This window comes from Ostrinia furnacalis, unplaced genomic scaffold (genome assembly GCF_004193835.3).
Source record: "Ostrinia furnacalis isolate ACB-3 unplaced genomic scaffold, ASM419383v2 OfSCF7584, whole genome shotgun sequence".
NCBI classification, from domain to species: domain Eukaryota; kingdom Metazoa; phylum Arthropoda; class Insecta; order Lepidoptera; family Crambidae; genus Ostrinia; species Ostrinia furnacalis.
In genome coordinates this window covers 366,142-379,631 of record NW_021137823.1, presented here as the reverse complement: position 1 = coordinate 379,631, position 13,490 = coordinate 366,142, and the positions used below count along the sequence as shown (strand labels likewise).

The following is a 13,490-nucleotide window of genomic DNA, read 5'->3' as shown; positions in this document are numbered from 1 at the left end:
TGTTTCTAATATATTATTTAGAAGCGTAAATTAGTGTGGATTACAATTATTTGAAACATTTTTCGGTATTTATAAGCTATATTTTTTACCGATTTTTTAAAAGCACTATCACCTAGTCGGCTAAATTGTACCACATCAAGTTGTATGGAACTTTACCAAAGGATTTTGAATTTTTTTTTAGTAAATCATATTTTGAAGTTATAATAGCGTAGTTATGTTTGACTAACAATAAATGAAAGCAAAAGACTGGCAAAGTAGATTAGGTAGAAGTGTGCGTTACGATAATTGGAATTACAAAACTTGTACTCAAAATCGTGATAACGTGAAAAACAATATCGATTGTCTATGTTATTAACTACTGTTCCTTTTCGTTTCCTAATTTGTTAAGAATGTATCGTATAATATTTTGCCATAGTTTTTTTATAGGCTTGAAATTTATTGAAATCCAATTTAGTCACCCTGTGGTACAAATTATCGAACCGGTTGGCTAAATTGGACCGAAGCTCTGAACTCGTACTTTGTTGATTTGTGCTAAATATACAACAATCATGTTAATTAATACTTATGAAATAGTAAGTTGAATAATGTATCTTTTATTATATACCATGGACATTAGCAAAAACAAAAGAAAACTATGTGTAAAATGGGATTGAAAAAAACTGGTCCAAATTAGCGGACTCTCCCTTAATATTTTTCCGTTTAATTTTTTTTTGCGCTGCAATTGTTGATGTTCTTTGTAACAGGAAAAGTCAAATTTGAAGTAGTTATGTAGTCTCCAAATATCAGGTAAAGATTATCAGTACGCATCAGTAAATCACCGAGAATGACAACTTGAAATAATTTTCAAGATTTATTTCACGATAAACTTTGAGTGATTGGATCATAGTAAAAAGGACGTAACTCATAGTCGTTCACGTAACATATTGAATATTATTTTTAGTTTATAAAGTGTGTCAGAGCGTGCCGACAGACGTGCGCGAAGTCGATGCACTAGATGCACGGCCGCGTGCTTAATCTCCTCAAGCAAGCAGTTGTAAGGCCACGCGGCGTAATCTCTACTGATTGCGACCGATTCATTATGTCAGTATGTCGGTTTGAGATGCAAAATAATCAATCAAATAAATGATGACAAGCTCATAAAAGAGAATTGTTAATCGACTCTACTGAATTGACGAAGAGGTCTTTAACACCTTGTTTTATTTTTCGTACTTAGCCGTCTTTCATGCTGAATTATAAATAGAATCGCCGACTGAGCACGCCAGGTCAGCGAATATTAATTTGCACTTAAGCATCTTCAAGCACTCATGAAACATCTCAAAGATGAAGCGTAACGAGATTCAACATTTTTAATGAATGAAATTATCATAGTGATCGGTTCATGCATTTTCTGTCACAATTAACCCCTGTATCATCAGTTTCACTTGCAGCCGTTAAGTGTAATTAGACATGCAGTTATTCGCAGCGTTTCCACGACGCTGTGCGCCCGCGCTGCACGCACGCTTACGTGCATTCTATTGGCACAGTTCTCCTCAACGAAAGTTCGTTACTTATTCCACTTTTTGCGCTTTCCTTGCCAGTAACTGCATCATTGATCCACTGTTCTATTAAACCGATTGATTCGGTAGTTGATATATTACTGTAACGCAATCGCTTACCTAAATTTATAAAATTGACTTTTGAGTTTGTGTTCAACCGTAAAATTGTCTTACGTTCCCATTTGCTTCGATGAAATCGTTGGCAGCCCACGCCAATAACAGTGCTTTGGCCATGGAAGATATTCTTAGTATTGTTTTTAAGGCCGTACTACAAAAGTTATAGTCTTGTCTTGGTAGGGTTTAATGTATTTAAGAACCGGATGTTTTCAACTTTTATGAAAATTTATACATTGAAATGGTTACGTAATTTGAAAATGGGATTTATTCCTTTTTCCCATACTATAGCTGAAGTGTTTTGTATCAAGTGAAGTAAACTCATATTAATCTTAGAAACGAATTATTTACTTTTCACTACCTTAGTGATTGATCATTCATTCGCGTCTAATTTTGTCATTAACTCCGATGTAGAGTTTTACGCTTTACATAGTAAGTATGACTTTGCATACTAAATTATTGTCCCCGACACATTAACAGACCTAATACAACTAGGTAGTCTATCTTTAGAGAATATATCAAATTACGCACATTCATAGACCAAAACGAATTCCAAATGAAACGCCTTGTCTCCGTTTAAAAAAAGCAGTTAAAGCTCATTACGTATGTCCGCCTGTTTCGTATTGTTTGTCTCATTCATTTGTTTTGCTTTGCTTCGTTCCGTATTGAATATGGAAGGGCTTCAAACTGTTTGTACCTTGCGCAAGAGTTGCCAAGTTCACCCGCCCACTGCCCGCCCAAGCTTATCCTACGCAGTATCGGTACTGGCTTCTGTATTTACTATGACAGATATGACCTTCTGTGATCACAATCTAATCTTTAGCACTATTGGTTCTATAATGAATTGAATGATTCATAATCTGTTGATATTTCAATGTATCAGGTTACATTAAGCGCTGTTTATTAGAAAATGGTAGAGTTAGAAATATCAACAAGGAAGAAGGGTTCAATTAAAATTAACTATGTTATTATTGGTGCCATAATTATATTATTATAATATATTGAGGAAATTAGTATTATAATAATCATTTCAAATATTTTTATGCATTGGTAGCCCTAACAACTTTCAGACTTGAAATAATTTTCAGGGCTTATTTTATGTACACAGGTTTTTTAGATTCTTGTCTATTTTATTAATACTCGTAATTTAAAAGTGTGATAATGGGGATGTTGCCTGGGTCAAAAAGCAAGAGTTTTAATTAGTCCGTCAGTTAACTTATCAAAAAATACTCTACACGTATTTTTCACTTTTTCAAACTAATGAAAATTTAAAGAGATAAAGCGCCCCAAAGTTCATAAGAAGAGGCCCGTGACGTCAACGCTTGCTTAAAAATGCCGCACGTTGTGACGTCGTGCGCAACTTTAACGCACCATAACTATGTAATTATTTGTTAGATTGACAAATAAAAATATATGTGTCCAATATTTTTTGATATTAAACATTACGGACTAAAAAAATTTTTTTAGGCAACTAGCCTATTTGATTCGAATATTAAACTGCAATTATCGTTCAAGATAGAATATCAAAATAGCCCACTTTACTAGCGATGCGATATTATAACGACTTACATGTTATTTACTGGCAACCCAGCCTCAAGGCCGCCGGCCTGTTTCAAGTTATTACCATGACTCTACCTTTTAACTCGACACCCATTTTAATTACTGTGTGTTACCTGATAAAGAATGTTAAGCCGATTCACATTCGTGCCATTGTAACGCAAAACTCTAGTTTGAAAGGGCATGCTATCACCTGATACGCTACTCTACTATCACCTGCTTCTTATTTCAACCCATCAAGATTAACATCACAATTATTGTCTATGTCAAAAACATCTGTACTTTACCTATATTCAGTTTACTGGAATGCCATTATATTTTATGAATATTATGAGGAAAAGATATTGGTATATTATTGTTATGTGGTTTGACCCATTACTCAAGTATGTTAATTATTATAATTTTAATACTACAACTACATAGTTTTAAATTCATCAACAAACAACCCAAAAATGTTGAGCTTCAGTTTTCGGGACCTGCCGCTGCGTAGTACTCCATAAATATGCGGTCGACATTCCAGGCAGTCTCTCTGTTTGCCGTCCTCGACTAGCGGCTTAAAATAATTACACAAGTGCGTGTCTACAAGCTACCCTCTGGAGTTCGTTGCGCCCGTACTCCCCCCACCCCGGTTATCTGATATTTTCCCATCGGATATTAAATATTCTTATTAAATCATCGAGTCCGTCAACTGGTTTGGAGACTCGATTTTGTGACCGCCGATTACGAGAGCGCTCATCATTTCACTTTCACTTCGCAGATTATGCGTGCTGCGATTGAGATATTCTGCTGCATATTTATACCAACACGCTAATACAGGTTCTAATCATAATAAGCTCTATAAAAATCGTGTTATCTATTTGCTTATCTCTTTCTTCCTATAGTCTCTACCCTTCCCTCTTGGAGTGTTCAGTGTGGCGTGAAGTAATGCCATCCCATCTGCGCCATGTTGATTATTGGAACACGTTCGAAATTCAAACTGTGAATAGTAAATAAACGGTTCGTCATGGAGGGCGAAGGCGTGCGCGTGCGCTCTTGCCGTGCGTCTCAGTACGGCGGTATCTCTGAATGGAGACAGTCACGCGGCCAGTCTCTATGCGGTCCTCAATGAACATTAGCCAGAAAGTACGTCCCTGTGTACAGCTTGGTGCTAAAACAGATTGTTATTTGTGATAAACAAAAAAACCCTGTTGAAGGATACAGTGAGTGAAGTGTTTGCGGTTTCTCAATTCGGAGCGTGTTGGTATATTTTTGTGTCATTCTATTTTCGTGATGGTACAGTGTTGGTGTGAATAAGCATAGTTATCTGCTATTGGATTAAAATTCAGTGCATAATAGGGAAATTCAGAGCCATTACTTTGATAGTAGACTGCGCTTGTTGAAAGCGCTTTGTGTTCTCGGTTATTTTTAATGTTTAATTAACCGGCACGTTTCAGTTCATATGACGTAGAGCTGTTATCAATTTAATGTAAACCGGGTTTGTTTACTTCAATGTTTGCTGAAATTTAAATTACTTGAAGAGAAATTGAAGAGTTTCAAATATTGATTGAGATTTGATTTCCAAGAAACATCGGAATTTATACTCGCACATCCGTTCCATTAATATTAGACCGAACACTATTAATCAAAAGTAGATGAATGAATGTGTGTGAATATGAAAATTCTGCCAAACGTCGCGTCACACAATAGCTGTCAGTAATATGAGACATAGGTTTTAAATACTGCTCAACCTTGATGTGCCCTGGCATGTAATGAGTGAGGTTAATAACTGGGCACATGAGCTCACCACTTGAGCTGCACCGCCCTACTTGTCCCAATCGCCATATCCGTCGCAAATCGGCCGCTTCCTCCGTCTTCGCAGTTGCTATTATCAACATGATTTATACCTGTCCTGCCATTAGTTAACATGTCAGCGATTGTCGCGGACGGATGCACTTTATTTGCTTCTTTATATCCACATATCATACAAAATATCCACTAGCTTAAGCCACTACCCAAGACTCTTGGTTCGTTTTACTCTCTTCACAAACAGACTCAGTAGCGGTTTGTTATTGCTTTGCCTTGAGTTTACGAAGCAACGTGCGTGTACTACATCAAATTTGTTTATAGATGACTCGTTGATGATCACACGATTTGTGCCGCTTTGTTCAGAATACACTCGTTTATAGCGTTTATGTTTTTGCTCCAACCGTGATTCTAGTCCAACAATTTGTAGGCCACTTAAATTCTAATGCATGTCACGATACGAACATTGTAAGTAGTGTAGTATCTTCACCTTGTCACAGGTACTGAAAGTGATATATCATTACATGTTATCGCTTTGTTACCACAAGGACATTCGTAATCGTAAAGGCCGGTCAAAGGAAATGGCTACTTATTCTACTTTTTACTAGTACAGACTTAGATCTAGATAGTACCTTTGGCCTTTGCGTGCTAGAAGGCTTTAAGGTGTAGGTACACGCTATGTTTGTAAACGCTATGGTGCCCGGACGCACTGCTATGTATTCTTTTAAAAAAATATAGGGCTTATGGCGGAAAGTGTTGGACCAAAGCCAATACATGTTTCCATTATATTATAACACCGTCCCAAATCAGCATCACATTCTCTATCTTCTTATTTGCTTTACATTTGTCACGGACCGTGTAAATTATGTAGATCTTAATGCTTATCTTAATATGGAATTCGTTAGCTCTAAACATGCGATCATCGATCAATTAACACGCAATCTTTAAACAGTCTTGCTAACTGCTTTAAATTGAGACATCATTGGCGTAAACGAACCTGATTGGGTATTGTCTATGCGCACATTTAATTCAATGTCAGTCTGATAGACGCTGAATAATTTTACGATTGACATTTCTTATTTAAATTGTTTACTTCAATAAGTTCCGTTTGCAATATCTGAATAGTAGTTCCATTGTTCGTTGTCAGTAGGATGGAAACATGCTATTATTACAGTAAAATATTGTGGCGATTAACACAAACCGTTCCGGGTGGTCTGGCACCTTGAGACGGCCTTCGGAACAATGGAAATGTGGCTGATCTGCTTTTGTTTGCGAGTCGGGAGCCTAGCAACCCCTGGGGGGCGCCACGTGCTCATTTAGACACATCTTAACTTGTTTTGCCATAATTTAAAATCGCCCTTTACACATGTCACGTAAATTCGTGCGTATTTTGTAATTTGTGTGTGATTTTTAAAATAATTCTATACTTATCTCAAAAATTTAAAAGTTAGGCTGCTTTCTCACAGACTAGGTTCTTAGCAGAATGAAAGCCATTCGTATTTAATTAACGACGTAAGAATAATTATTTTATTTTCTCAAACAGAATAATAGCTTCAATTTGTGATATGTGACTGTGATGCGCCGAACAATACCGACTTTGAATACATAATAATAATGTTATGAAAGTTCACAAGTCGATTCTGCAATTTTCTCTTCAACGGCTCGACGACGAGTCCCGCTCCCACAAACTTTCCACTGAAACAATAGCTCGTTGTGGATTTCACTCTTTTTGTCAACACAGAAGCTAAGTGCAATATAACGTTAATTAGATTCTAATGTACTCGTAACTAGCTCTTCCTAGATCGGGTTGTGCGTTTGTTTGCGTTGCGCAAAAAGAGAGCTCCCACATCACTAGGAACTCAATGAGTCTTCTTGCACCGTAGATGTCACCTTCCAGGATATTATGTCATTGTTGTTCAGATACTACCGGGTTGATAAATCTGTCATTTTAATTATTTCTTGTCTGTTTACATCATGAATGAAACATTTTTGAAGCGTTTAAAGTTTTTCGATGGCTAATTAGCAAAGTTTTGGTATTGTTTGTAGTCAAACGCTCAATTCACGGTCAGATTGATTCCACAGATTTGGTCATGGGTTGTTTCAAGCATGGCGGTCAGGGCTACGATTGCACTGCTAATTGAGTTCCTATTTCGGCCAAACCTGAAAAAAGGTTTTCGCTATTAATTAAAATTTACAAGTCATACTTTTTATAACAGGTTCATTCAAGTGTAATAGTATTTTTTAGCACGTTTGGTCATCTGACCACTTTTTTGTTATGGTAGAAATTGAGTCATACTTCTGACTGTAGTTCATCGAGTGTTAAAGTAAACAGACTTATGCATAGCAAGAGTATGCATATGTCACTAGGATGCTTGAATAGGCCGCGTCGACGCCACTACAAAGACTCGGGCTTTTGTTATTCAGCCATTCATTAGCCGAATGTCTTCTTGGTAGACGTGGACCCCATTCTTCTGGAGTGCAATGAACTGCGATTGTCACGTTCCCTTCTCGGTGAAGCTGTTGTAACATGTTTTACGGGTTGTTGCCGAGTTTTTGGTACCAACGAATGTCGCAATCACTCATTTAAGGACTCAACTTACCTGACGAGACGGGCTGAAGCTTGTTACGACTCAGTTTTTAAAGTAGTTAATAACATTCACGTTTTTCGACGAGGGAAGGTTTAAGTTTTAACGCTTTATGTAACTAGCGAATAATGAGATTTCGTTCTACGATTTTACAAAAGTAAACCTATTCAGGCTGAAAGGAAAACGTTTACCTCTTATAGTGTTAGACGATATTTGGACCAATAACACTAGTTTACAAAAAAAAAGTTTTTCTTTTACCCAAAGATAATTCATATTGGATGTGTTTTCTACCAGCCCTCTTATTACAAAAATATATGTCTCATATTTTTATCACGTCAAGTTTTTGAGATATCCACATTAACCTAAGTAAGCTGTCTTGTTAGCAGTGTCGGAGTTTCTACTTTATTTTAAATGCGTTTAAGTATTATTTTAACATTTTCACTTGTTTTAAAATGTCACCAAGGCAGTGTAAATTAAGCCCAAATAACTTTTGCTAAGTTTGTGGTCAAATTATATTGTCAAAAACGAAGAGACCAATCACTGAGGCCGTAAAACGGTCCTATTTCTATTACTTTCAAATCTCGGTAACAAACCTGATAAAAAATGGGTTCCTGGTGTAGTGTGCGAAAATTTGAGAAGTATATTATTGCACAAGGCTGCAGGAAAAAGAAAACATATACGATGCGGCACCCCAATGTTATGGAGAGAACCAACAAATCACACTAATGACTGTTACTTCTGCCTCAATGAAACTACAGATTTTAACAACAAAAACCAAGAACATACAATATTCTGATGTTGCATCAGGCACAAAACCTGTGCTACAATCTGAAGAAGTTCTTTATCCGTCATTACCCAGTACTTAATTCCAGTAAGGGAAAGATGCTTGGTATTAATTTATAGCAGTAGTGAAGTTTCCTGGGAAACTTTAATTTTTCTGAAAATTATGCGGAAATTGTTTCCAAATTATTGAGGAATTACCAAGGAATGGGTGTGAATAAGTCGTTAAAAATTCATTTTTTACATTCTCACCTGGATTTTTTTCCTGAGAACCTGGAAAGCGTGAGTATTGAGTATGGCGAAAGTTTTCACCAGGATTTGAAGGTTTTTGAGGAAAGATACCAAGGAATTTGGGATAAAAATATGTTATCGAATTGCTGCTGGTCTATAATAAGGGAAACTGATACTAATCAGTATAAAAGAAGGAGTAACACGACTCAGGTTTGATTGTTTTTAGAGATAAATGTATAAAAATGATAAAAATTCATATAATCAATATTTACAAAATTTGACGTCCTAAATTTTTTCTAAGTTCAGTTTTTAAGTAAGGGTTAATAACTCTACCGATACATATCAGTTTCATCTCTGGGTAAAAAACCTTGTAAACTAGTGTAATTTGTTAGGGAAAAGATTTTAACATTATCGCAATTCCTGACAGCATCTTTTTCAGAAGCTTATACTGACATAAGCTTACATTGTTATTGTAAAATCAAAGAAAATAATAAATTTTCCTCAGATTAAAAGCTTTTCATTACTTATAAGAAAGTTCTACAGATTATTTCAGATTCTATGCTCCTGAAAAAGATAGTAGCTTTATAATTACAAAACAAGTTTAGTAAAGGTTGAGTCATAAATATTTTAAAATATATCATTACGTCAAACTTAGTATCCTAACATTATAAGAGTTATGACGTCCGTCCGTGCTACTGAGTTTATCACATTTATTTTTGCGAACGTGCAATAAATAGGTGTGGCTCATACATATTGCATCGATTAATGATTTGATAACGTGGAGTAGCCGATAACTATGTTTATTTGTAATACAGATTGCGGTGCGATGCTATCATTGACTTATAATCGCTGAAGTCTGTCATAGCGCTCGATAAAGTGGATATTGAAACAATCGACAGTGTTATCGGCGTCGCGTGTTGAAGTGAACGTGGAAACAACGGAAAACGCATTGAAGTTTGGTCAATGACGACGATTCTGTGAATGGTGAATGAATAGTTTTTGTGGAGTGATTAAGTTTTATCAAGTGAAGCGTGACAGGACATGAGTGAGGATGAGCACAGAGCGGCGTCTCTCTCGGAGCTTCCACTCCTGCCTCAAGGGCTCCTCGACGGAGGAGGCGGCCGATGAGGAAGAAACCTGCTACCACTCCTTGGGGGGGAGGCACTCCCTCAACAGGCAGCCGCAGGTCTATGTCGAGGACCTGTCAAATATCTCGCTGGCTGATTTTGAGACGACACAGGAAGAAAACAATGGTTCGTAACCCTCTTTTGTTTTTATAAACATTTATGACATTTATGCAACGTGCAGTAAATGTCACGCAATGCAATAACAAAATAATGTCATTATAGGAAGTAGGCAATTAATGTGTTTATGCCACCACTATTACTGTTATTAATGCAGCTTGCACGAAATTACATCATGAAAATGTTTTTTATTACAATTGCAATGCATTATTCTTTCGTTGAAAATTAATTTGTAAATATTAATTACTAACACTGAGTACTTTATAAATTCATTTATAGTAACATATGTTCGAACATCTTTAGTATTTCAATTGCATATTGGCAAATTCAGTATCATTGAACTGATAAGTAGATAGCCTACTTATGCATGGAAAACTAGAAGTAAATGGATAATAATTATACCATTTAAATTCTTGATAAATGAAACCGTGGGCAGTGGTTCTGTCAGAGCTGTACAAATGTCATAAAGTTGGTATTGCCAATTGAATAATATACAATTAAATAATCCTATAAGAAATTAATAACTGGAAAAACCGCTGCGTCTAGCGGAAAATTTAATTAACTCAGGTTGAATGTATTTTTATTTATCTTGTGTTTTCATAGTAGTGTAAAAGATGATTGTTTGATATAAATAACTTATATAAAAGGAAACGTTTATTTAACGTTTAAGCAATTATTTTGCAGTTACGTTCGAATGTGGGATATGAGGAAGGCATTACTGGTATTATAGACTTTTATTAGAAGAGTCTTTGACCACAGTTAACTGTTGGCGGTGCGAATGTAACCGCAGCCCACATCAGCACTAACGATGGGCTATGATATCCTCCAACAGAACTTTGATCTCTATGCCCATGGAATAAGAGTCAAGGTTATTAATAACATCTAATGCGCTGTGTACTTGTAAGCAAACGTTCTGCATAACTTCATATGCTCCTCCTGCGATTGTGCAATAGTTTACACTACACCTACGGCTTCTAGCAGTTACTTCAGTTATGTAACTGTTTTGTCACTTTGCACGTATACCCACATTACGCCTTCCCCGTTTTATATCAAGTTAACTGTAATATAAATTAGCCGTCCAGCTATGAGACGTGCTTTAATCCAAAATGAGTACTTAATTTCCTTGGCGTCAATATTTTACGATGAAAACTTATTAGACTCGTACTTCTTTCTGCATATTTTGAGATCCTCCTCCAGAGAGGAAAATTACAAAGCAAAATACGAATTTGAGCTTAAAGATAAAGCTAAAATAAAAAAGTTTAATCAAGAATAATACCTGATAGCACCTCTACTATGTTACTGATGCAAAACAGCGATCAAGACGTGGACACTAGTGGACAGTAGTCTTAAATAATTTAAATGATGACTCAATTCTCTCTTAACCCTCCGTGTACGAGGTGACTAAAAGTTACGTCCCGTACCAGGTGGGGTATGACACACCCCAATATACAAAGTGATAAAATTTTCATTCAACATGTTTTTAGGTGGAATTTAATATTTAATATTGATTATTTACGTATGCTAATTAGGTTTAAGAAATGCTCTGAGCTGAAAATATGTATTACAACATTTTTATCATAAAAAAACAAAAAGACACAATTTCCGTTGTTCTTGTAATTTAGGAATCAGTTTCCTATGTATAATTTTTAATTAGTGCCTTTAATTATGACAACCGTTTTTATTTAACAAAGTACAAGTATTTACTTATAATTTAAAAGTAAATTAAAAACTGGAAGGGTATAAATTTGTTTTGATCATCGGTTTTCAATTTACCACAATTCTGATGAAAGAAAATGAGTATGCTCAATGCATAAAATGGGAGCGTAACAATTTTATTTATTTATAAAATATGTTATTCCATTTCAGTAGCCCATAAATTGTATCACCAAGTATAAATTGTGGGAAAAAACATTTGTATGAAAAAATCTAAACCGCGTAAGTTAGACGCTTAAAATTTGGCATGCAGGTACCTTAGTAAACTTAAAGCTTAGTTACAACAGGATATTGCAAAATTCCCACGGGAACTGGAATTAGCGGGAAATTCCTTTTGTATGACTGACTTACTGACATACCCACGCACAGCATAAACGGCTAAACGTAGGCACTTGAACTTTATAAAAGACGTAGCTTAGGTACCGTAGAGGTGCACTAAGAAAGGAATTCCCGAAATTCCCACAGGAACAGGAATTACCGGGAAAATCCTTTTGTATGAAAAATCTAAACCGCTTAAGTTGGACGCTTGAAATTTGGCATGCAGGTCCCTTAGTAAACTTAAAGCTTAGTTACAACAGTATATTGCGGAATTCCAACGGGAACGGGAGTTAGCGGGAAAAAACATTTGTATGAAAAAATCTAAACCGCGTAAGATAGATGAAGGGGGTAAAACAGGATCCACGCGTACGAAGTCGCGGGCGGCCGCTAGTTTTTAATATTCTTAATGTTAAATATGAACCTTAACACGTAGGCAAAAGATCGTTGCAGTCTATTTAGTGATGAATATCTATTAAAATTAATAAAAGGTTCCTTAATTATTGTTGTGTGTACTTTAGTTTCAGGTAACGTACCTATCTCGTTTGATTTCAAGCTAGGCCAGTTTAATTCACACTCTTTTAGGTAATTAGGGCCGTGCCACCACAGACTTAAGTTAATTAGATCTTTTGCGTTTACGCCTCTCGATATCAAGTCAGCGGGGTTTTGAGCCGTAGGTACATATCGCCACGACGATGACTTGGTTAATTCCTGTATTTCGCCGATGCGATTAGCGACAAATGTTTTTAATTTGTTTAGATCACTATTTATCCAAGAGAGTACGACACTAGAATCGCACCAATGTACTATTTTGCCAGGTTTATATCTAAGAGACTCTAATACAGACTTACAAAGTTTGGCAGAAAGTAGTGCTGCGCATAATTCGAGTCGCGGCATTGTAGTTGGTTTTACAGGTGCGACCTTTGATTTAGCACACAGTAGGGTGACCATGCTTTCGCCCTTAGAATTTATGGACTTTAAATAAATACATGCGCCATATGCACATTGCGACGCATCACTAAATGAATGCAACTCAATGAATTTATAGTCCTCGCATAAAACCCATCTAGGTATTTGCAATTTCTGAAGGTAACTCAAGTTATCAGTGAATTTTAGCCAATCAACCTTTATCTCCCGAGTCACTGGTTGATCCCAATCTAATTTTAATTGCCAAAGTCGTTGTAGTATGATTTTAGGTTGAATTACAACGGGACTTAAGATACCTAGCGGATCAAATATTTTAAATGAATTCGACATAATAAATCTCTTATTTATTTCAACATCTTGGTTATCTATAAAGTTTTTTATTGGAAAATGTAGCATGTCACTAGATGGTGTCCACCCTAGCCCGAGTGTACTTGTGGATTCGCTTATAGTCAAGTTATCTTGCTCGTTTATGTCTATGTTTTGAAATATGATTGGAATGTTGCTCTTATATTTTCTTAATTTAAAACAACCAGATTCAAGCGCTTTAGATAATGATTTTTGGATATAAGATAATTCTAGCTCACTGTCAGCTCCAGTGATGACGTCATCAACATAAAAGTCCCTTTGGATGATGGTCTTTATGAGCTCATCATCCTGCTCCTCCCCCAGCTGCCACAGGCAGCGTGTACTTAAATAGCTGGCACTTG

The 13,490-nt window shown here is 36.1% G+C and overlaps 1 protein-coding gene across 8 annotated transcripts in view; it reads left to right on the top strand.

Moving 5' to 3' along the window:
- raskol (Ras GTPase-activating protein raskol) overlaps positions 1-13,490 on the top strand; it is a 174,585-nt gene that overhangs the window by 110,690 nt on the left and 50,405 nt on the right. Inside the window, exons 1-2 of one of the 8 annotated variants that reach the window (XM_028321900.1) lie at positions 4,251-4,442; positions 9,400-9,837. The exons of 5 other annotated variants lie outside the window; for them this stretch is intronic. In XM_028321900.1, coding sequence (XP_028177701.1) covers positions 9,636-9,837 — 202 coding nt within the window. In that variant the 5' untranslated portion in view covers positions 4,251-4,442; positions 9,400-9,635. Of the gene's footprint in view, positions 1-4,250; positions 4,447-9,399; positions 9,838-13,490 lie in introns of those variants that run through there. 2 more of the 8 variants (XM_028321902.1, XM_028321901.1) reach the window with 2 other exon arrangements.